The 24,671-nt window shown below is 39.5% G+C and overlaps 1 protein-coding gene across 1 annotated transcript in view; it reads right to left on the bottom strand.

Annotated features, from left to right (window-relative positions):
- Window positions 1–409: 409 nt before the first annotated feature.
- Window positions 410–24,671, bottom strand: part of SNX1 (sorting nexin 1) — a 40,709-nt gene continuing 16,447 nt past the window's right edge. Inside the window, exons 2-15 of the mRNA XM_063449294.1 lie at window positions 23,890–23,992; window positions 21,889–22,022; window positions 21,577–21,643; window positions 20,470–20,513; window positions 19,062–19,203; window positions 17,894–17,972; window positions 16,925–17,000; window positions 15,235–15,348; window positions 14,395–14,488; window positions 13,219–13,424; window positions 7,031–7,174; window positions 4,711–4,791; window positions 1,547–1,618; window positions 410–1,112 (exon numbers count right to left, since the gene is read on the bottom strand). Of these exons, the coding sequence (XP_063305364.1) occupies window positions 1,062–1,112; window positions 1,547–1,618; window positions 4,711–4,791; window positions 7,031–7,174; window positions 13,219–13,424; window positions 14,395–14,488; window positions 15,235–15,348; window positions 16,925–17,000; window positions 17,894–17,972; window positions 19,062–19,203; window positions 20,470–20,513; window positions 21,577–21,643; window positions 21,889–22,022; window positions 23,890–23,992 (1,407 nt within the window). The 3' untranslated portion in view covers window positions 410–1,061. The remainder of the gene's footprint in view (window positions 1,113–1,546; window positions 1,619–4,710; window positions 4,792–7,030; window positions 7,175–13,218; window positions 13,425–14,394; window positions 14,489–15,234; window positions 15,349–16,924; window positions 17,001–17,893; window positions 17,973–19,061; window positions 19,204–20,469; window positions 20,514–21,576; window positions 21,644–21,888; window positions 22,023–23,889; window positions 23,993–24,671) is intronic.

The raw sequence follows: 24,671 nt of genomic DNA, 5'->3' as shown, positions 1-24,671 counted from the left end.
CTCGTTACAACATACCAGTCCAATATAATAAAAAATGTGTGAGAACCATACCGTGCACCTACTGTGAGTTGTTTTCAAATGGCGTGTATATACTGTTATGGTATTACACGTATGACTGTCTTTTCATTGCATGAAAATTAAGAATTAAAAAAATAAAAAACACAACACTTAGTGTTTAGTGTAGTGTTGTAATGTTCTCTAAGACATACATACTTGAAAATGAAAGAATTCTCCAAGTTTTCTTCCTGTTTAAACATTTTATATAAACAAGTATGTGAGAAAATAAAGTAAATAGTGACAATCTGAAAGCTGTCAAATATGTAGTGCTTGTGTTATTGCCTGTAGTGTCCCCACAAGCATTACAACTGAACCTTTTGATGACAAATAAAAACACCAAATGTAAGCAACGTTATTTTAACAAACCATTTTATTGAATAATTGTGTGGTTCTCCCAGAATAGAAATACTCCATTCTTTGTATCACAGCCCAAAAAAAATATACATTATAAATTTACTTAATAAACCCTCCCCAGAAATGCCCACTTAGCTAGTAGTTATATTTTTTTATTATTTCATTTTTTTGTCTTTGTAACTTTTTCTCATTTGCTGAAAGCTCTAAACTGCAGTTTTAATAAGAAAATATATGTGGAAGTTAAACAGAAAATATACACATGGAAAGGTAACAGATGTATATGTGACTTCCGTGCACTGTGACTAAAAGGTCAGTGTCAGAGCTTTACCCAAGCCTGCACGTAGCTCTGAACTTGACCCAGCATGATCTCCCATTTGACCATTAAAAATAAGAAAAAGAAAAAAAATAAGTATAGTCTATATTATTGGTCAATCCTTCTGATGCCAAAAGAACCTGAAGTTTTCATCTGGCCGTGCAGCACAGAATTGGTTTAAAGGGAAGTACCTCCCAGAAAATCACACGTATTGGAAGGCAGAGAGAGTTTTTAAAAGGCAATGGGTAGAATATAAATGCATATACATTAAAACGAACAAAACAGACGTGGCAGAAAAGACATAGGTCTGTCCGGGCTGTAATTCCACCTGTGGCCATTAGGATATAACTTTCGCTTCTGGTAAAAATGCTTCCCAATACTTAACCAGCTGGAAGAAAAAAAAAAAAAAATATTGACATGTAAATTGCGGATCACAAAGTGTGCCTCTGTATTTTTCACCTCCACGGCTCAATCTCCCACCTGCAATACTACAAGTTTGGAAGAGAGCCCCAGATTATCAACACCCCCATGCCACATTGACAAAAAGCAAACCGACAAATTGGCTGTAAGATCACGACAGGGCTGAAAAAATAAACCTGCAGCTCCACTATTTTAGCTTGAAGATAAATAAACACAGAAATGTAAGTTTATTCTACAGATTCACATAGTTTACAACAGGGGTGATCAAAATGCTTTTCCCTAGCTTTAATACGAAAGGCAGGGAGTAGCCCGCTTATACAAGGCCCGGTTTAAAAGATTTGTCTTTGAAAGGGGTTTTGCCCAGTTAAGACGATAACATACAATGTAACATAGGCGGCTCACCTTGTGCTGTGCGTTCAGGAGTGTTTCCAGATATTTAACTATGTGACTTTTAAAATCCTTTGATTTCTCTTTCTAGGAAAAGTAGAAGAAAAAAAAAAAACAACAAATAAACCATTCACAAAAAAAAGCAAATCGGTAATTTATATATACGGTGATGGGATTATAATTAATGCCAGATACCCGTTGGATAATACAGATGTAAACCTGCCACCATTTCTCGAGAGGGGGTTATGAGAGACTGACTCTGAGAGTACTTAACTCCTGCATGGTGTATTCTTTTAAAGCACAAAGTCATGTCACCATGTCACCCAGCACATCGTATGCTATTCAACATTACAAGCAGGTCCTCTATTATACCGTATACTGTTGGAGTTTAGAGGGATTTTTATTTTTCCAATTGCACTCAATGACTGACCTTGGTCTGTTTTTTGCCATTATCTATTTTATGTGTTTAGGATGTGTTCACAATATGTTCTATTATATTCTGTGTTTGCAGTGCTTCCCTGCTCATATTTGGGAGGTATTTGAGAGGACATTTATTGGACAGAATTTAATCTAATTTATTTACGGTGTTTTACAAATGCATTAGAAGCACATTTTGTAACTTACACCCAGTTTCAGTACGTAGAGTTATAATTGTTGCTGTTGATTCACTAATATTACAGGATACAAATTAAAGACACATTCATATCCCGAAGTTTGTACACTAGAAAACTCCTAAGTCAGGACGAGCTGCTAAGGGATCTTGGAGGTTTCTGTAAAGTGTTAATAATTTGTGATATTTTCAGTAAAACTTTACACATAAAATAGTAGAGACAGGGAGGTACCCCTGCGCTCTGATAAAGGGAATATGCATCATATGAACAGCAGCAGATAAGAGTAGAGAAAACACCCAATGCAGAAAAAATAGAGTTATAAACATACAGTCAAAGACTTGATTTTACAAGCAGACAAAACGGTTTTATTCATTTCCGGGACACATTTAATATGGAATTATATGTAAACTCCAATGGCTGCACAAGAGAGTAGAGTTTTAATTTGCTATAGGCTTAGCTCATCCTACCAATCCTGTCCTTAACCCCTTAAGGACACATGACATGTGTGACATGTCATGATTCCCTTTTATTCCAGTAGTTTGGTCCTTAAGGGGTTAAACATTTGATCTCTATGAGCCAAGTCACATGTCAATGCCATCAGGTAGCATTTATATATTGTACTTTTCAAATACCGATTTATTGTGATTAGAAAATAAATCAAGGAGTTAAACAGTAACATGCTGAGTGCTGCTGGGGAAACTAGAGATTCTGATTGGCTACTGTGACATTGTTTTTTTTTTATTTTAAATATACCTTACATATTTGTTTTGAATTGGTTATGGTGCAAGGACCCAGAAACATTGCCTGTTCCAGGATAGTTAAGATTTCACTCTGTGCTAAACAGGCGATGTGTAAACAGATAGGCACCATACTGTGACCGCTATCTATTTACAGAGCAGCGCCTCTCGTCCAATGTAACTAGTGGAACTGTTCTTATAAATGACTTCTGCAGTGCAGCTTCATTACAGTAGGCCTGGGCTCTCCCGATCACAGCCCTGAATTATGAAAAGTTTCAGAAGTGTTATTAAAATGGAGATCTGACAGAGAAAGAGGATGCTTAGTGAGTTATACTTCATGTTCTGGTCTTTGTGGTACTATACTGTACTGGAAATAGCGTATAATTTGGCAAATTTTAGAATTGAAATTCCTCTTTTGTTAGTAACAGGTCTGAGTCTCATTGCTCATGTTCTGACATAGGTGAGTCCATGTGTGTGAACTGACAACCACATGCTGGAATAAGTTGCAGGTCTACAATATAAAAAAAACAAAAAAAACTATTTTAAAGGCTCAGTGGATAAGTCAGCAGTTGCAGGCAACTCTTTAAAGAGTTACTCCAAGCCTCATAACATGCTGTGATGGTAGTGATGTGAGGTGTACAGCGTCCCTGTTCTCCTGTAATGTGGCAAACCGTTACCTGGTTCCCTGCTGGGCCGAGCTGCCTTGCTTTTGTGTTGACATGTATGCAGTTTCTGCAGAGCCGATCCCGTAGCCTTTTATTGACTAAGAGCGTCAGCTGACTTCTCTCAGCCAATAAATAATATTCTGTGCATAGAAATATGAACAGAATTTACATTAGCCAGCCCAGAACTATTGTTCCAGGCTGGCTAATGATGACCTTATGACATCGGAAATGCATATAAACCGATAACAGTCATATTGCAGCTGTTATTTTTTTTTAGACAATAGAGACACTGTAGGCACCCAGACCACTTCAGGTAATTAAAATAGTCTGGGTGCTGTGACCTTTTGCACGAACTGCTGCAATGAAAAACATTGCAGCTCTAAGTCTGCCCTCTGTGGCTGTCTATCATACAGCCACTAGAGGGCTTCCGGAATCCAAACAGACATTTGGTCCGTAATCTGACGCTGGACGTCCTCACGGACCTCGAACGTCAAATCCTCCCCATAGGAAAGCATTGAATAATGCTTTCCTATAGGGAGGTCAAAAGTGCATGCGGCCATTGCTGTGCATGCGCATTAGGTCTCCCTCGCCAGCTGACATCGGCGTGGGAGGAGCCTGGCAGAACCAACAGTGTACAATTTATAATGATCTTTGCCATTCGGCTTTCACAAAACTCATGTGACTTCCACAGGCAAACATTCTATTCTATGAATTATTCACCAACATGTGAATTTTTAGGAATTCTAAATTAATTTTAAATGTAAGGTCACAAAATCCAAACGGTGTAAGTTCCGCACAGCAGCCGAGCTTTCAGTTCTGATATTGTAGAGTGACATTTAAAAATTAATTTTGAATTTATGACATTTCACACTTCAGAAAATAACCCTTTGTGTGTGTGTGTGTATTTTCCACTTGTATGTTACTTTAATATATACATTCTGTATATGTGCCAGTAATAGGCCTGACTCTCAGAATGTTGCTCATTAAGCACCTAAAGTTCAAGCCATAAATCAGACGTGCCAGTCTGAACAAGAAAATACCATCAGGAATTATGCCAGCAGAGTTTTAATAGAATACAAGACAGAAACAAATGAAACATGACCTGTTTCGGTAAGAAAGATGGCCTTATTTACAGTGACGTTCATGATCCCTGTCCAGGTACTAACCTCAAACCGTGCCACCTCCTTTCGTACAGTTGTGGAAATCCTTTCAAAATCCCTCTCATACTGCGTCACTCTGGATTCCCACTAATAGGACACAGAGCAATGGGAGGTGCGGGGGGGAGAGACAGTGAATAACACCTAGTAAAAACCTTCCATTCAGCAAATATATAATGCAGCAAAATGACAGTTTTTGTGATAACTGATTGCACATGTGTTGACCATAGTAATATGTAACCCAGGCAGACTGGTGGGATCCCTGAAGTGGAGAATTCTTCCCCCATAGAAGGCAGTCTGTGGATTTTTGGCGGTCTGGCTCCTTTCCTCTTTGATACCAAAGCAGGCATGTCACCATGGCGACCAAAATTATAAAAGGTCGGATGTCACAAAACGTCTATTGCCTCACACTAAAGCCACCATATACTTTTTATCTTTCATAGTAACCTTAAGCCTTCATCCTGTTCCCTAATCCCTCACATTTACTGATTTTCCTATTTTCAATAATCACCCAATGGTATTGGATTTATTTGATTTCATCACAGAGCAATATTGTCTGTTTACAGCCTGGGGAGGCTTTCACTACAACTTTACTCTGGAAGAGGCAGTACTGCCCCAAATCATCCAGTGCCAAATTTACAAACTGCCTGGTATAGGGAAAGCATTTACATAGTATTTTAATTGTCCACAAAACATTTAATAATTACCAACCTCGTATGCAGACGTCTAAGTTATTAACATCTCTAACAATTAATCTATAATTCTACATTACATACAGCTTATATATGATTTACTACAATCCCCTAAATATTTATTCTGTTAACCAAATGCTACAAAGTAATACATTGCCCATAAACCCACTCTAAACTGAATCTTGCTCAAACTCATAATGCCTGCTCGCACACACCTCTTATTATTCTAACATTTTTTTGCTTGGTCATACCTCTATCATTCTACCATTCCTGCTTGGCCATACCTCCATCATTCTACCATTCCTGCTTGGCCATACCTCCATCATTCTATCATTCCTGCTTGGTCACACCTCCATCATTCTACCATTCCTGCTTGGCCATACCTCCATCATTCTATCATTCCTGCTTGGTCACACCTCCATCATTCTACCATTCCTGCTTGATCAAACCTCCATCATTCTATCATTACTGCTTGATCAAACCTCCATCGTTCTACCATTCCTGTTTTGGCCATACCTCCATCGTTCTACCATTACTGCTTGGTCACACCTCCATCATTCTACCATTACTGCTAGGTCATACATCCATCATTCTACCATTCCTGCTTGGCCATATCTCCATCATTCTACCATTACTGCTTGATCAAACCGCTATCATTCTACCATTACTCTTTGGTCATACCTCCATCATTCTACCACTACTGCTTGGCCATACTTCCATCATTCTACCATTACTGCTTGGCCATACCTCTGCCATTCCACCATTCCTGTTTGGCCATACCTCTGCCATTCCACCATTCCTGTTTGGCCATACCTCTGCCATTCCACCATTCCTGTTTGGCCATACCTCTGCCATTCCACCATTCCTGTTTGGCCATACCTCTGCCATTCCACCATTCCTGTTTGGCCATACCTCTGCCATTCCACCATTCCTGTTTGGCCATACCTCTGCCATTCCACCATTCCTGTTTGGCCATACCTCTATCATTCTACCATTTCTGCTCACGCACACCTCTTAGCATTCTACCATTTCACCTTGGTCGTACCTCTATCATTCTGCCATTCCTGTTCGCCCCACCTGTTATTTTGCCATTCCTGTGCACTCACAAACCTATCATTTTTTTGCTTGGCCATACCTCCATCATTCTATCATTACTGCTTGGTCACACCTCCATCATTCTATCATTCCTGCTTGGTCACACCTCCATCATTCTATCATTACTGCTTGGTCACACCTCCACCATTCTACCATTACTGCTTGGTCACACCTCCACCATTCTACCATTACTGCTTGGTCACACCTCCACCATTCTACCATTACTGCTTGATCAAACCGCTATCATTCTACCATTACTGTTTGGTCATACCTCCATCATTCTACCATTACTGCTTGGCCATACCTCCATCATTCTACCATTACTGCTTGGCCATACCTCTGCCATTCCACCATTCCTGTTTGGCCATACCTCTATCATTCTACCATTTCTGCTCACGCACACCTCTTAGCATTCTACCATTTCAGCTTGGTCGTACCTCTATCATTCTACCATTCCTGTTCGCCCCACCTGTTATTTTGCCATTCCTGTGCACTCACAAACCTATCATTCTATCATGACCACTGATGTGATTACTCATTACCTCTGAGATTTCATCCTTTGCCTGCTGCAGCTTGTCTGGTTTGTTAGCCCACAGCAGCCTCGCTTCATTCTCTCTTTTCTTCTGTAGGTTGGCCTGGCCATCCTGCCACTTCTGCCATATTTTCATGCGTTGGTCAAATACTCCCTGTAATAATACAAACACAGTAGTCATACAGCATGTAACCGATTCACTGCTAATAGAGCTTCCAGAGAAGCAGAGAAGGCTTGTAAACCATAGTTTCTATTTTGAAGCAAATGAAAACATTACAATATAAGATGATTGGTTGTAAGGATACATAAATTTAATATAGGAAGATCATTACAAATTCTAAGTTCATTATTTGCCTATAAGGATTCTGGTGGGCAAAAAAAGCATAAAACGGAAAATAAGTGTAATAAAGATTTGTCTGTGGGAAAAAGTGTGTAAAATTTGAATGTTCCATCTTCTTCACAAAAAAGCCACCGAAATGGTAAATATAACTTATATTGGTGTATACATTTTTTTTTTTTTTTTAATCCTAGAATGCTAAATAAGTTGACTCCGGGTTAAAGGAGTTCTAATGAGGATCTTTCCCACACACAGCAAACGCTATTTTTCATGATGTATATATTCAGTTGAGCCTTTTAATTTGGTCCACCTGTAGCTCTGATCATTAGTGCAATTACCACCAGCCAATCATGTGGCAGAAAATAATAAAGATATGATCAAAATGGTCAGCTGATGTTCAAACCAAACATTAGAATGGGGAAGAAATGGACCATGGAATTTGGTGCCAGGACTCGTAGTTTTAGGGTCTGAGAAACTGCAGATTTCCTTGGATTATCAGTGATATCTGATGCTTACGAAGAATAGTGTAAAATACAAAAACAGCAGAACCCCAGTTCTATCTGTGAAACAGCCATGTTATTTAGAGAGGCCAGAGAAGAATGAGTAAGTAAACATCATAAGATATGTTAAAAAGTGTTTCAAGCGGGGGCGGGGCCTGTCAGCCAAGATGGCCAGCCGCACATTTTGAGAGCTCCTGCAACCACGGACAAAAGTGTGAAGATACCGACCGACACAATCGCATTAGCGGCAACCGGAGACCGGGATCAGACACAGAACAGCACTGTGAACATACTGACACATATCCGGCACCGAAGCACCGCGGACACACTTCAAACGACCATGCGGCCTAAACCGGAGCGGAGCCTGAAGCCCGGTGAAGACAGACGATCTCCCGGCCCGGGACGCACTCCTAAGCGGAAGCCCATCACTGCCCTGCTACCCCGCCCTATGGACCGGCAGGGGACATCCCGGTCCTCGCTGGGGACGAATATCCCCACAGTCACGCCTGCACAAGTGACAAATACATCAACCAGCCAAAGCTTACAAGGTCCAACCAAGATGGCGTCGAGGCTGCGGCCCAAGACCAAGCACCCACACATCGTGCCACCCAAGCACACAAGGGACTTTATCAGCTTGCTCTGCACCTATCTCTGGGCAAAGCTCAAAGCCCGAAGGCAACCCCACCGGATGGCAATGAGAGAGGTGGTGGCGTGGATCCGCCCGTCCACACGGCGCACCCTGCTATGGCACCCCCCTCGCAAATCCAGAGCGACCTCCAAAATGAATCAGAGCCGACGCTCAAACAAGCGGGAAACGGAGCCGGGTCCCCCGATTGCTGCAACCCACGAGCCTGTGCCACAGGAGAAGCCCAGACCTACCACTCACTCAGTGGCCCCAGACACCATGAACCAGCACAGTAACAACTTGCACACTGCCACCCACAAAGCCCGCGGCAACGCGGATCGAGATGCAACGAGGCAGAACTCAGGGGAACGAAAATGGCGGAGAGCTCATCTACGACCCATTGGGGAGAGAACCCGGAAGAGAGTAGGGAGGGAAGAGGAGCTCGGTACCAAGCTGCCTTACAGATTCTGGACTATGTGTGGCATCGGCTGACAGAAACTGGCAGTGCCCTCAACAGTTCCTTCCGGCAATACGGGAGCAGTTGTGACTGTATATATGATCCTAAATGCCAACCTTTCCAGGTGGTCAGTTACATTCTATCACTGTTAATTTTGCATACTGACTTTACACGTTTATAGCACTTAATTTAGCAAAAGGAGCAGCCTAGAACCTAGACATGTCTACTACTTAGAATTCCACTATCACACAGCACTTGACAGGCTCAATAGGAAATCTAGCATGTTACAATTTTTACCACTAGTTTTACCAGACCTTGGGAGATTTTGCTACACGTAAAACGACACGTGGCCGCTTAAGTCATGTAAAAATATTTCTTGTCTCAACTCTCCTGCCTCCTTACCCAGCGGTACATTTAAGTACTCAGCATGTCATTCACAGCCGCTAACGGCTCGCTATTGTCTTAACACTATATTTAAAATAGATACTAGCATTACATGTTAGGCTCTATATGCATTTACGTTAGCAGTTTAAGGTCTAATTTCTGTTGATAATAAGCCTAAGACCTGGTTACCTCACCATGACGTGACCTATCAAGCATTAACTCTAAGGCACTTATCGTACGCTCCTGCATAATCCAAGCCACTACTATAGTCTAACTTTGTCTGGACCACCCGTCCTTATTAAAATGTGCCGGTAAGATACTACTCTATCACACTAACATATAAAGTGCACTGTTCCTCATGGCACATACTCGCTAAAATTCTACTCGATATTACGCTTATGTTTAACTACTTTAACTATTCTCACACTAAACTCGTTGGCAATACTATGAAACGTCTAATTACCAAAAAATGTGCAAGCCCTTTTTATGCCACACATATGTTTATTACTCTATGAACATCGCGCTTGTGAGAGCTGTTGTGGCTATACAAGCAATGTTGTAACCACATATGCACAAAAAAAATAAAGAATATAAAAAAAAAAGTGTTTCAAGCATGGGAAAGAGGCAGTGTCACCAAAGCGATGTGCCTGCTTCTTCCAGCGATTTCCATGGTGACTGCCCAACTTTTATTACTTTAGACCATTTTTTCAGAACACTTTTTACAAATAACCCCCCCAAAGTGTCACTTCCACAGCAGTGAATTCGGTTAAAATACCATCTAAGCATGTTTTTGCATGCCACAGCCCAGTTTAGTGGCTGAATGTGTTCCCCGTTTACAGCCACAGTCTACTAACCTTCTAATGGTTAGTTCGGGCAGGATAACACAGCATGTCACAAAGTAAAGTCATTGTAGGCAAGTTCCACAAACATTACAATGATCAGGTGTACTCATCAGATCTCAATCAAACAGAGCACCTTTGGGATATGGTGGAAAGTGATATTTGCAGCATGTAAATAGCGGACAACGCTGGCATGTTACCATGGTTACTGGTAACTCGTATTCATGCTATGAGGAAGTCAGACTACTCTAAAGCATCCTACGTAGTATTATAATAAAGGGGGAACAGAGCGTACTTCGGTAAGGTGTGCTTAGAGTTGTAGTAAGATATGCAAATTGCTACAGTTTCAGGATACTAAGTGCTGAGACAAAGTGTCGGGAAGCGGGGGGATGGGGGGTCATCTTTGCCCCATAGCCAAATAAACATAAAGGGCTATGGTGGCCCTGTGTGCCTAAACAGCATGGGGGTTCAAAGACAGGACTTAGACAGGGATGTGCATTCACAACATGCCTATTTATTCTGGATCTAAAAATATTGGTCAGGAAAAATACAATGCAATGGCTAAAAGTGGCACTCAGCCTATGGTTGGTGCTTCCAGCAAATACCCCATCTGTCATCAACCCACTACTACAACTGATCTCGGTCTCGAAGAATCGTACAGCACCCATACAGAAAATTAAACTACTGTTCGTTGCAATTCATAGCTGGGAAACAACCTCACAAAATCAATTTCCATGTTCAGTCATGCAAGAGATGGGAAGCCAGTGAGAAAAAGGAAAAGGCTGGACTAACTACACTGAAATTATCAGCTTTGGAGGAAAAGGATTTCGAAAGGTAAAACAAATAAAAAATCCAGAACACTTGCTTCATTGTTCTGAGCCGGTGCAGGTCAGGGACAGTGAAATTCTATCCGAAATAGAATTAGGAGAAGCTAACTGGAACAGTTTTTATACATTATTCTACCAACTGAACAACTAATTAAAGCATCTATTTGTAATCCAAACCACAAATTAGAAATGTAAGAGCTTACGTCTGCTGGGTGTGGATTGTATGGACAAAACAATGAGAATATTTTACTCATGATTAATTTTTGCAGGTTTACAACGTCCCAAATAAATAAGTAAAACCCCAACAAAACAGATAGAACTTTCTAGATGAGAGAAGACTTGCAGGATTGTTAAAACCAAGCTGAAGTCACGAACAGGTTTAAACACTGAAATTTGAGGATGAATGGATTGATTTCAGATAAGCTATTTTCAAACAAACGTGAACCCCACAGAGTGGATGTTTGTGCTTTGAAAGAAAAAAAGGACACAAGTTATAGTTGCATAGTAATCAAGGTTGGGGGAGTGGGGAGGTGGACGGGGCATGATGACTCCAATCCATCAAGTTCAAATAAAATTAAAATACCGACGACTAAAATGCCATCTAGTTATTAAGATTATTAGTATGGTAAGATTGGAGAAAAGAAAAATAAAATACAAAGGAAAATGTCACAGTCACTACTCCGTACACAAGTCATACAGATTGTTCTTTTTCTCCCACCACAAGCTCTTTTAATGTTCCATTTAGAACGTATAACTGTTTACCAGCCATTTCTAAATTTGCATACACTGACAATTATATAGTTTTATCATGGATAACTAACCTCTTAAATTAAGGTACACTCAAGAAACCCAGACCACTTTGTCTCAATGAAGTGGTCGGGGTGCCGTGCTCCTGGTACTTTATTCCCAAAATGTAAATTATTGCCATTTTCGAGATACGGTAAGGTTTACATTGCGAGACTAAATGCCCCTCTAGTGGCTGTTACACTGACAGCCACTAGATGGCACTTCCGCTATGAGAACATAGAGTTGGTTTATGATGTTCGTTCATATGCATTGTTTGAGGACGTTGAACGTTTAATCAATAGAGCAGTACTACAACAAAGAGTCCTAAGAAACTAAGGATCCAACTTGCCAGGCAGAGAGATCATTAACCCCGATGTTTATTAACCAAAAAAAATAAAAGTGTGGGCTAATTCCTTGCAAGTGGAATAGTCCAACCTGGTAATAACAAGATCCCTAAATTTTAAAGGAAGGACAGAAAATAAAAGGTGGTACTACATACAGTGCCATAGAATGTATTATCCTGTCAAAACATAGCAAGTTACTTAATAGCAGTGTGTGTAAATGGTAAACAAGTTTAAAAGCAAGGCGGAGCTCCCTCACCTTTAATCCCCTATTGCAGGAAAAAAAAAGTTTTAAAACACACATCCTGAGAGAAAGATATGGTACACACAGGTAGGGTATTCGGGGAGTATGTAGATATGTATAATGCATAATGCACACTAGCATACATACAACTATATAAGGGACTTAAATTCCTATACTGGCACTATAAAAGAGTGTGCTGCAAACCTATATGGCAGTGTATAGGAACCCTAAGTAGGTAAATATATCAATCTAAATATATATAGGGGAACCAATGGGGTAGGAAGCAGAAATACAGAAAAAAATACCCCTCAGCTGTGAGTGATATAACACGGACCAGCCCTCTAGCCTTGTCAATCTACCAAAGAGGAGAGTATACAGAGAAGGTTATATTCGTGAAAAGTGCAAGATTACGTCTGAGCCATATAAAGCAACGTATAGGTGTCATAGACAAGCACTGGATTCAATACTTTCTCTATGACAAAGATATATCAGATTAGTAGAAGTCGAATAGGAGAGAAAACTAAACAGGAGGTGGTGGAGCAGGGGCTGCATGGACCGAGTCTGGGCGCTGGGAAAAAAGGTAAGTAAAGGGGTTATTTATTATACTTATCCCAGCTTTGTATTCCTGGCACCCCCGTACTCTGTTACTACATGTAAAGAAACGGATCCACACATAGCTAATGTACTCCGTGACTGACATCTTCTTTAGTAGAAATATGGCAAATCATTTACAAGAATGAGAAATAATTCAAAGCTACGCACGAATAGAAGCAATTAGTAATAATATACATTCTTACGGTTCCTAAAGGCGGTCAAGGTTCACAAGACCAGTTGTGCCCCTTCCAAAATAGAACTCACCCTGACAGCAGAAAGTAGGCGGATGTAATCAGCCAGCAGCTCGGCCAGCAGGAAGAAGTCACTGTTGGCTTGCTCCTGATGGAGTTGTTCTATCTTCTCCTCCACTTCGGCAAGCTGGGAAAGGGCTCTCGATAGGGCAGTGTTATCCTCAGAGCTGCCAAGCATGGCGAGACTCTTCGAGAACTGGGCAGTGTTCAGAGCCAATTCTGCAATTAAAAAGTGGACACTGGAATGTTTTCTAAACCGTTTTTAATTTAAAATAGAGTTAATGCTGCTTTTTACTGCTGTGAATAATTTAAGTACAATGCACAGTGTTCTAGAAGTTCTGACTGCAGTCATTAGGCAGGAGACACCAGTACATTTGATAAATGCAGCAGTTATCTTTAAACAGGTATAAAACAAAATCAAATACAGATAAATAGATATTTATTTGTATTTGTATTTTATTTTGTTTTATACCGTTTTTTCCTGCTGGATATCTCTATGAGGATTACCATATTCCACAGCGATGGGACAAACAGATTTGTACTGATGGCCATTTTTATACCTTTTACACTGTAAGTGCAACTATTAAAAGCTGATTTATACTTTACAACAGTGCTATACTATGCCATTTTTTATCTTTTACATGCAATATTCATCATTCCAATTGTGAGGAATTCGTGAGAATCCACTTAACTGATGAGCCTGAAAATCACTTCAATTTCGTGAGTGCAATATATTAATAAGGGGCTATTTGTGTCTTTACGTTAATCCCCTACGAGCGTATTTTCTTTTACTTTATAGGTTTAGGTACATCCTTTTTTGTCTAAAGTTGTATTGAGGATTGAGAGGAATCCTTTTGTTGTATCTATACCCGATCAAAAAGGAAGTAACTATCCTTTTATTTTATTTTATTTCTATATACTGCACCTGGGTGGTCTAAACCTGTATTTTTGAGCTACATGATTTTGTTCCAGTTATCGTTTCTTTCTCTTTTGTGTCAGGTGAAAATATTAACAACCCAGGTAGCAAGGTATCATATCATCCCAACAATACGGTTTTCACAACTTAAGAGAAAATAATAAAAGGGGATAAGTATAGATGAAAAAGGAAAAACAGGTTGGGGGAAAGAAACAAATCCCACTGCAAGTGGTATCACCTATGGACAACAGAAAGATTTTCGGCACTATTTACCTTTTCTATGGTTCACTAGAGTCTCGACCACTGCGTGCAGCTTGCGCAAATGCTGCTCTTCATTCTCCACCTCCAGCAGCTTGTCCTCGAACCACTAATATAGGTAAAAAAATTAAAAAATTACATTATATCTATCTTACATATGAGCATATTTACCAACACCCTAATTAAATTAACACAGAACACAGCAGGAATTATTTTCAAACCTTTCTTAACACACTTTAAATAAAATATGACAAGGTCGCCTAGGGTTGCTGTATCTCTCGTGCAGACAGAGCTTGCCAGAATTTCGAATCTGGACTGTCTTTATGGGCGGAATGAGTCTGACATGCAAATGGTAAAGGCTCTCTTCTCTGTAATGGCACATGTAAGCAAAAACATTTTTGAGAGGTGAATGGGGACTAACCTAATGGCAAGCTACCAGGGTTTCTCTGAGCTTTTGCCCATTATCAAAATTCTCATATTCTCTATTCTTGTTGCAAAAAAAATAAATAAAAAATCCTTTGTCTTACTGTTTGCTATTTAATAATGCTGCTCTCTCATCGAAGCTTGTCTATGTATTATCATATCAAAAATATTTCTCAACTTCAGTGCTGATCATTAGGCAGGTCAAGCAACTATTTGCTCTTCCCTGCAAAATGGAAATGTAGGGATCTAATCAGTTGCAATTTTTAAGTTTAGACTGGCTGATTTTATAACGTTTTACTAGCAGTCAGTGCCCAGGTCTCTGTTTAGTGATTAAGCCCAAAGAGCATGCTGCAAAAAAAACAGGCAGATGGACAGAGCAGATACAAAACACTTCCAATAAAAGCTGTATAAATGTATAGAGAAAATACTTACAACATCGGACTCGTTCATTTTGATGGTCATTTTGTTCACCGCATCAGTGGCCCTGTTAAACATCTTGAGAAGTCCTGCTCCACTTAGCGTCTGGGTATTGACAGCACGGGGAAGCTACGAGTAGGAAATTAAAAGCATTTTACAAAAAAAAATTATATCAAATATACTTGTCGAGGCCTATTCATTTAGAACAAATATATATCAAATGAATAATGAATGGTAAAAAGATTTAAAAAAAAAAAGGGAAGCACAACTTTTTTTTTTTTTAAATAAAACAAACTATTCATGCACACACATACTTTTGTTAATGATCTAACAGAGCACAATACTTCAGTTCAGGGTACAAATCCAAATTGATAATACAATGGGGTGTGCCTTTACAAGCCATAATGAAACGAGTGTCTCCGGTCTCTGAGATTAATCAGGCTTTCATCTGAATGTCTCCAAAATGTAACCTATCCTTATCTATGCACTTGTGGCTATTAATTTAGTTTTGTAGCGATCATCTGTACATTTAAACTCATGTATAATTAATAAATAAATGGGTTCACTTTCAAACATGACAATACTTGTCTCTCATTACAGTCTGGTATGTGTCTTCTGTCTCAATCTCATGAAATCTCATGACATCTGAACTCCAGACCTACTTTGAGGGTCCATCTGGCCCCAGAGAGACACTAATAAGTACCTGTCAGGGTTAATACCTCTAAAAGGTTGTCAACTAGAGGGATCTTTTGGAGGTTTGGTCGCCTGACGCTGGACATCCTCAAGCTATGCATGAAGACATCCAGCGTCACCCAACCTATAAGTCCTAATGTGAGCATGTCACTCGTCGAGCATGCGCATAAGGTCCCCCCCGCCGGCTGACAGGGGGGCACTATAGTGAGCTATAGTGGTTGGAAAACAACTATAGTTTCCCTTTAAAAGCTACAGGCCTCTAGCAAGGCTTATGACCATCTTATATCCAATGTGAATACCTACATACTACAAAGATATGAAGATTAATCCTCACCAAATTATATACCCGACCTTTGCTCCCAACTAAAAATGCCACTACATCGCCACAACAATAAACAGTGGAGAAAACACACAAGATTAAATCTGAAATCATCTAGCGCCTTGGCTCTGATCAGTTTTTGCTCATTGAAAAGGTTATAGTGCAAGAAATCTAATTTCCTGTATAGTGATGTCTTACCTCACTCACATCCTTCGCACAATAATTTAAATAGCATGTACATACTGTTAGGGGACACACTGAACTGGAATGAGATCACTTGCCATAGGCATAAACGAGAAAAGACTGGCTGGTCTCCTACAGTAGTTGCATTAACTTTAAATGTTACCATTTAGTCATATTTTAATTTATTACCTGTATATCAGGGAGAGGGGGAAATCATTAACAACCTAGTGTCCCTTTAAGTATGATAACAAGAATATCAAATTATTCCATAGATGCATATGTTGAAGTTATGTCAGCATATAGGGTCTTCTATCATTGGAAACAGACTTATTCGCTAAAGTGTAAAATGTCAGGAAGTGAATTTCAAATTTAAGGAGAAGACAGCAAAACTTAAAACATAGGTAATGTTTTTTTTACAAATTTGGCTATTCCAGCCTGAAATTGGAGATTTCATTCTTCGACATGTTAGTGAAAATCCCTGACAGCCCTTTTATGAATAGGTACTATTACCTCTTCCTTTTCCAGAAACTCCCGAACTTCTGGATCTTGTAAAAGCGTTGGGTGGCTGACTATTCTCTGGAGATATCTAAAAAAAAAAAAACACACATTCAGGTATGTGCCTGCTATTTTTTGCCCACTAGAGAAATACGTGAAATTTGCCAGTGGTTCAACTGAAATGGACATACTGTATTTGACAGACTATAAGTTTTCTTTTAACTCCAAGATTTAAATCCTATTGAATTCTAGATTATAATATAATATAATATATATATATATATATATCGCTTTGGGCAGGCCTAGAGGAAAGATTTAAGATGTCTCTCAACAGGAAAGTGCAGCCTGTTGTGGCAGGAGAGGTGCGAGTCCAGGAGACATTAGTCTGCTCCTCCACCGGGTGCAGAATTAAATTTTTCCTCCTGTAAGGCCTGGCCATCCAGGGTTTACAAGAAGAGTAAACTCAGTCTGCACCTGGCAGAGGTGCAGGCCACAGTCCCTCACCACCAGACCAAGGATCGCTGTGTCCTCCCTTCCTGGGGAAGGGGGAATAAACCAAAATAGAACATTGGAAAAACAAGATAAAATATAAAAAAAAAAAAATAAAAAAAAATGCTTTCCTTGCACTCTCCCCATCCCAGATCCTCTACACACAAATTCCCTATACACAGAAGCTGAATTTTGCCACAATAATAATAATAATTGCCTACAGTAATAATTAATACAATACTGTTTTTTTTTCTCTATTTACTAAATGTTGAAATAAAATATATGGGTACGTCTTACATTATAAATATCATGGTACATTTGATCACATGAATAAGCCAAATGATATTATGCACAAGTAACATGGCAGACCATGGTATTGGATCCTGCCACCCACTTATTGCTGAATAAACTGGATGCCAGAAACAAATATCTCCCCATTAATTGCCTTAATACTTCAACCTGCACCTATCCCTTTGTTGTGCAACAATGATTTACCTCTCCAAAGCTGCCCGTCTACGTTCCAGAAATTCAGAAGAAGAGGAGTCCTCCTTCCCAACTTTCACTTTGGTCATACCTGACAAAAACACATTAAGACACTAATTTCTACGTGATTACATTACACCTGGCGTGCTAAGAACATGGAATCATTTTACTGATGGAATGCAACAGGATTCCTAAAATTCCAGGTAAACTTACAGTAAAATAGTTTGATGTTATCCTTTATTGCCATGTCATTGGCACAGACTAAATAACAAGGGCATCTCACAGTACATACATCACAAAATAAGACACGTTTGCGCAGGCTGGTGGACTGTAATTATTACACCCATTGACAGATTTCTGGGACGAAGTGATGGCAAAATACATGTTTTTATCCATCCACATTTATGCTGGCAATTATACCAAACGCATCCCAAAGACACAAATGGTTTGTGTAAATGATAAAATGACCTATTCCATGGGAATATTCCTTATTTCCGCACAACGTTTTGCACAAACAGGGATTTTTTTCCCCTGTGATTGTCTGCTAGAGGAAAGAGAAACAGGACTGGAGTAAGGGTGAAAGAGCTTTTTATTTTTACAAAAGATTACTTTTGTCATGCAAAAACAAAACCCACCAAACAAAGCAAAAAAAAATCCCACAATGCATTAGTACAGGAATTGCAGACATTTTGTGCACTTTTGATGATAACCAAGCACGATAATATACAGACCAAGCAGGTGTAACAAGCACCCAGGTGTAATTTAATGTCTCAAACTCCTTCCACAGACAAATAAAACAAAAAATATTCTGACAGCATGCTTACTGAGAAAAACACAAAATTAAATAAAATAAAATTACACGTTAAAATGTAAGCAGATAGTCCTCATTAGATTAACATTGTGTTCAATACGGATCAATAGAGCTGCTCTGCAGAGTCAAAGAGTACAAATTACAGTCATATAATACAGACATTTTAAGGCAGTAGATTCTCATGCTGGCTTATTACATGACATTTTGCTTTCAAACAGAGATCTGACACAAAGCTATGGTTTTGTGTAAATACTCAGGGAACTTTACAGTACAGAGTGCTGTAACACACACGGCTTGCTGCAGAAGTCACGTGATGGATATTTCCAAAAACACAATGAATGACCTCAAGACAAATTACACATTAATTACCGATCAGGCTTTTCTCTGGGGGTGGCGCGATAATCAGCCCGTTCTGTGAGTGCTTCTCAGAAAGCTTTTCATACAGGCCCAGGAAGTCGCTGAACCGTCTTTTCACAGTGAAATGTTTACTCCTGAACATAGGCAAGTTGGTCTGGAATAAAAGGTATTACAATGATTGTCTGCTACCATTGACAGACTACATGTACATTTTACTTTAAAACAAAAAACAAAAACACTTGTGTAGATCTTCAGTGCCATTTGGAAGCTGGTCACTAATTAAAACTGACTATACGTCTGGAGCTTAAAAAAAAATTTAAAAAAAATAAATACATTTTTTAAAAATTGCCTTAAACAATATAGTCGACTAGTGATAGATTAGAGTGCTTTATAGATTGAACAAATCTGTCCATCAGCCACCAGCCCTAGCCCAACTAACGCACCACGATTGGAGAAAATGAAATGCTGCACGACTCCCACACAGGTTGCCAAATTTATATGGGGGGAGAGATCACCAGTAAGTTCTTCTCTCCTCCTCACACATGTATATTTGTAGGCATACCTAACATATAGAAAGCTTTAATTACAGCAAAGTTATTAACGAATTGGTATCCTAAATGCACTATAACGAACTTTGAAAATCAGAAGTCGTGTTGCAGGAGGGTTACTATGCGTCTTGGTGCTCTGTCCATTCCCAGAGTTTCCATAGCAGAAGGAGCTGCTCAGAGGCTAGTAGCATAGTACTTGGAATATTGATACTTGTATAGAGTATATCAATTAGTTGATTGTTGTGGAGGTAAAATAGGGAGCAGGGCCTCACCCTAGAGATAGAAACTGAAATATGTGTGGAGGCCAATAAATACAGTATTTAACCAGGAAGTGCGCAGGGCAGTAGCACACGTAGCTGCCCACCCAAACTGGCATGTACAGCGACTTTCAATTCCTGTCTGTATACGCCATATTTGTAGCCTTTACCTCTAGAGCAATGACATACCAGGTTAAGGAAATCCGAAACCAGATGTCTCGACAAAAAGCAAAACTGCAAAAACCCAATCAAGTTCAAGTTCTAAAAAGAAATTGGCTAAGAGGAGATGGAAGATTATCCCTTATATTTTAAAGAATGTAAGCACTGACATGGAACAATACCGATGATGTCAATGAATTTAACAAGGAATGGTAGACTGGGACAGTTTCCTAGTACATAGTTGTCTTAGTGTTATTATTGGTCAGGTGATCAGATTGTCACTCGTCAATATCACTGCCAACTGTTAATCATGACCGATTATCTTAAATTTCAATTGAAGAGATACACTTGGTGTTTACATATTAATTTGTACGCAGGAGTTTTCTGTCCTCTTTGGGGGAAGACATATGGTAAGTGATTGGCAGAAAGTGGAACAGGTATTTTCTGTCTCCTTACCTGGGTTGTTACTTGGTAAGCCATGTACGCATTCATGCCATCCCCTGTAAGAAGAGAAATTGCAGGCAACTCATTTTATAGTAGTCACCTATCAATTAACTAGAATGCCAAGATTTTCAGCGCAACGGGCCAGGGAACTTGATATGCAACACTGAGAAGACTTCCATCTATATAAACAGACACCCATATATAAGCTGTCTGTGAAGTGCATTACAGACTAGAATCAGAGGGTACTATGGGTTATTATTAAACTACCATATTAACAGACATACATATTGTGCTCATTAAGCACGGCTGATGTCTGGGGATTGTAATTCCTTATTTTGCTCGGTGTCGGATGCTCAAATTGCTTAATTGCTCAAATATTGCTCAAAGATTTAACAACTGATTCAACAAAACTGTATTACACAAAACACATTTCCACTTTGTGTCCTGCAGTGCAACTATACTGAACACAGTATAAGGAGGCAGATTTAAAGGGAATATGTGATGAAAAATTGACCGGAAATTTCTCCCATATAAATTAAATACAGTGTATATCACAAATATACATGGTGTATTCAATGTCAAATATAGAGATTCACTCACTTTTCCCTTATTCCAGCGTCACTTTGGAGGTGTTACACTCCGTTCCTATACTTTAACACTCGCTAGGAAGTTTCCATAGCAACCACAGCACATGTTCTGTGGTTGCTATGGTTGAAGAGCAGAGTAACCTCCTGTATGAGGATTTTCTGCTTTCCCTTGTCAGTCAATGCCTCAGCACACCGAGGCATTGACTGACAGCTGGGAGAAAACCTTATTTTTAAGTAGGTTTTTCACCTAATCTATACATTTGCCAACAGAACTGCTAGTACAATGTGTAGCTAGAATCTTATGCTCAAACCAATGAGCATAAGCTGTTTGGGGCATGACAGGTCTCTTAATATAGAGGTGAACAATGCATCCAAATTGCACAGGTAACAAAAAAATCCCTATATTTAAATATACTCTGGATGCAGTCCAGCTACGGCTAAATGTAATTCCCAAAAGTGCACACTTGTAGTTAATAACAAAGTAAATATAAATTAGCCCCACTGTAGGTGGAGAATGCAGTCACCTACTAACCGATTTTCTCTGGATCTCTAATGCTGACAATCAGCTCAAATTGATCCTCCTGTTCTTCTTCTTCAAGCTGAGGACATAAAAAGAAAATATTTTACATATAAAAGGAATGCTATGGGTGGCATCTGTATCTCAAAAAACACTGCGACGTTACAATTACTGTATAAAAAAAATCATTTGACTCATCAGATCAGAAGAAAATTATATGGAAACGCACAATAAATGTACTGTTAGAAATAACGGTTTAGCCTTCGAGCCCATGAGACGACTTGCACAGCTTCTACAGCCCCCACTGTTCTCCTGTACCCTCATTACCTCTTCGTAAGACGTGTGCTTTGCTTTGGAGGGGGCACAAGCTGCTATGAGCATGGGTGTAGTCAGTGGTCCCTTTTTTTCCTCCTCTTTTTGGTTATTTTGAGAACTGTCCACTGCCAGCTTGACTGTGGAATCTGTAAGACCGGATAGAATAAGGATGGTTAAAGCTTGAAAGTTAATGTTTTTTTTTTTTTTTTTTTATAAATAAAAGTATAACATTAAATGCATTAATTTAATGCATTAAATATTAATATTCTCTAGTTTTCAATTACGTCTTGCAAATTGTAATAATGGTACACATTAAAGAACAAACACTGCTGCCTTTTGACCCATTTTGTTTATCTTTTAGCAATTTAGAATGGACCGTAAAGGGTCGTTGAAGGACTGTAGGTTACAAGTGTTAGATGCAGCTGGAAAGAGCATACTTCTCTGGTTGAGGGAGGGCGTTTTTCTTTAAGAGCAAAAAAGTGAACGTTATACCTAGATTTAAAAGAACACTGTACTCACTATTACAACTTCATCTAAATCAAGTGGTTATGGTGCCTACCGTTCTCCCATTCTTAGTGGTCCCAATTTACATTAACTAATTAGAAAGCTTGGGAGCGTGGCTTCAAGCCACACCTCCACAAGCCCACTGGGTATAAAAAGCCACTTCCTAACAAAAATAAGCTCCTGGCTAGCTTCATAATCATGTTACTAGCCCTCCCTTAGCAAACATGTCCATCATCCAAGCCATAAAGTTATTGTCCTCAGCTATGCTCCCACACCCCAACCTCTATCTCTATGTCCACCATTCACATCCCTACCTCATTCTTAAGCCAATTCATTATTCCTCCTTCAGCAGCCATATTATTATTTACCTTTTAAATGATATCCCAGGCTCAATAAACCAAGCCATGTTGCTGCCGTGTTTTCAGGGCAATGTCCCTGGCCGCCTCTCAGAACCACACCCTCCCTCCCAGAGTCACGCCCCTCCCCCTCCAAGTCATATCCCTGCTCCCTTCACAATTATATCCATGATGCCAACCTTTCCGGCCATGTCCATAAGTTCCTTCCTCCCCAGTAATACCCATATGGAACCCAGTCATGCATGACATTCCCCCACATGATAGCAACAATTCCATTCCCGCAATATTAGTAAGGAACGAAAGAACAGCTCTGCCATTTCCACGTGAGCTACCAACGTTGACACAGGATGTAATGACATAAAATAGTAGCAAAACCAAAGAAACCAGTAGAGAAGCCTTCCACGCCCACCTAAACTCCCAGTAAGCTACTAAACTAATAATGGCTAATGATCCAAATCATCATCTTATTCAAAGGTTTATATATTGTTTTACATTATAAGGGAGATAAAATCCCTTTAATAATTTCAAGAAACCTGTATTTCATTCAAAATTACAGTAACAATCAAAGCACCATGACCACTACACTGTGGTTCCAAGACTATGCCTTGACTGCTCCTGGCACCATAACCACTATAATGCGCTATAGTGGTTATGGTGGATGGAGTGTTCCTTTAACGTGCTTATTGATGGAGATTAAACGCCTTTTTGGAAAAGGGAAACAGTACCAGCAGGCACCTAACTTTTCAGAGCAAAGATCAGTGACGTGGAACAACAGGAACACCAGATACTGAATGCATTTGATTCATCTAAGTATTTGACTGCAATATCGGAGTATGATTTCAGTAAAATATTGAATTTCCTCTTCGAGGCTTTACAGACTGTGTGGTAAACTCTGCGCACACTAGGAAGTGACTCGTGCAACCAGAATTCTCGTATCAGTCGATTTTAGAGTAATTTGATAATGTCAGAGATCAAACGACAGGTGCCAGGGAATTAATGAATGAATTGCGTTCTTTAAACCGGTTGTGTTTGGTGTAGTCTCATTACTTGTGTTTGGAATAACTTTCCTCTTGAATACCTTGTGAAAGCTTTTACTGCATTACGCTCTATCTTTGTTGAAGCACATATCTTCACCATTATTTTCCCCACCTACCAGCAAACAGATCCTGTTCATCTTCTTCTGAAAACAGGCCATTTTCCCTGGAGGGTTCTGGAGGAGACTCCTTCTTGGTCTGGGTGGTAGTTATGCTTCTGTCCTATAAGAAAATAATAAAATGGTGTCAAAGGGGAAAAGAGAAAAACAGTTCGTGGCAGAAGACAGAATGTTGACAATGCAAAATATCACAAAGTAAAAAAACATTGAGATGACAGGATCTAACCAGCAGAGTTCCAGGACTTTGTTCTGAGAACCTGGCAACATTCAAGCAGTCCGTTATACCGGTTTTACAGGACAAGGGAAGGGCCCCGTGAAGAGCTAACAAGTGCAAGCAGTAATATTTACTACAACACAAATGTAAGCTACAATTAATTCTGACAATTTAGAGCCGCAAGGAATATAAATACAAAGCAGGAGGTCATATTTTAGGTCTAGTTTCTGTATGTAATATTGAGCTGTACAGTTATGTATTACACAATATGCATAACAGAGGGTTATTTACTAAACGCCCAGATTAGCAGCCATATTGCAAAGTTCGAGTAACGCAGCCAAACTGAATGACTGAATGAATTTGGTTTTTATACTTTGGGTCACAGGTAATGTAATGGTTTAAACAAAAGGTTAGTTGTTATAATGATGACTTGAACCAGAACAATATCCCCGAAGGACACATGATGGAAATTGTCTGTCATGATAGCCTTTTATTTCTGAAGTTGTGTCCATAAAGGGATATACATATTACGATAGTCACAGAGAGCTAAGATTCTCCATCAGTCACT

Source organism: Pelobates fuscus, chromosome 3 (genome assembly GCF_036172605.1).
Source record: "Pelobates fuscus isolate aPelFus1 chromosome 3, aPelFus1.pri, whole genome shotgun sequence".
NCBI classification, from domain to species: domain Eukaryota; kingdom Metazoa; phylum Chordata; class Amphibia; order Anura; family Pelobatidae; genus Pelobates; species Pelobates fuscus.
Note: the sequence above shows the minus strand (reverse complement) of the source record. Positions and strands in the feature narration are given on the sequence as shown.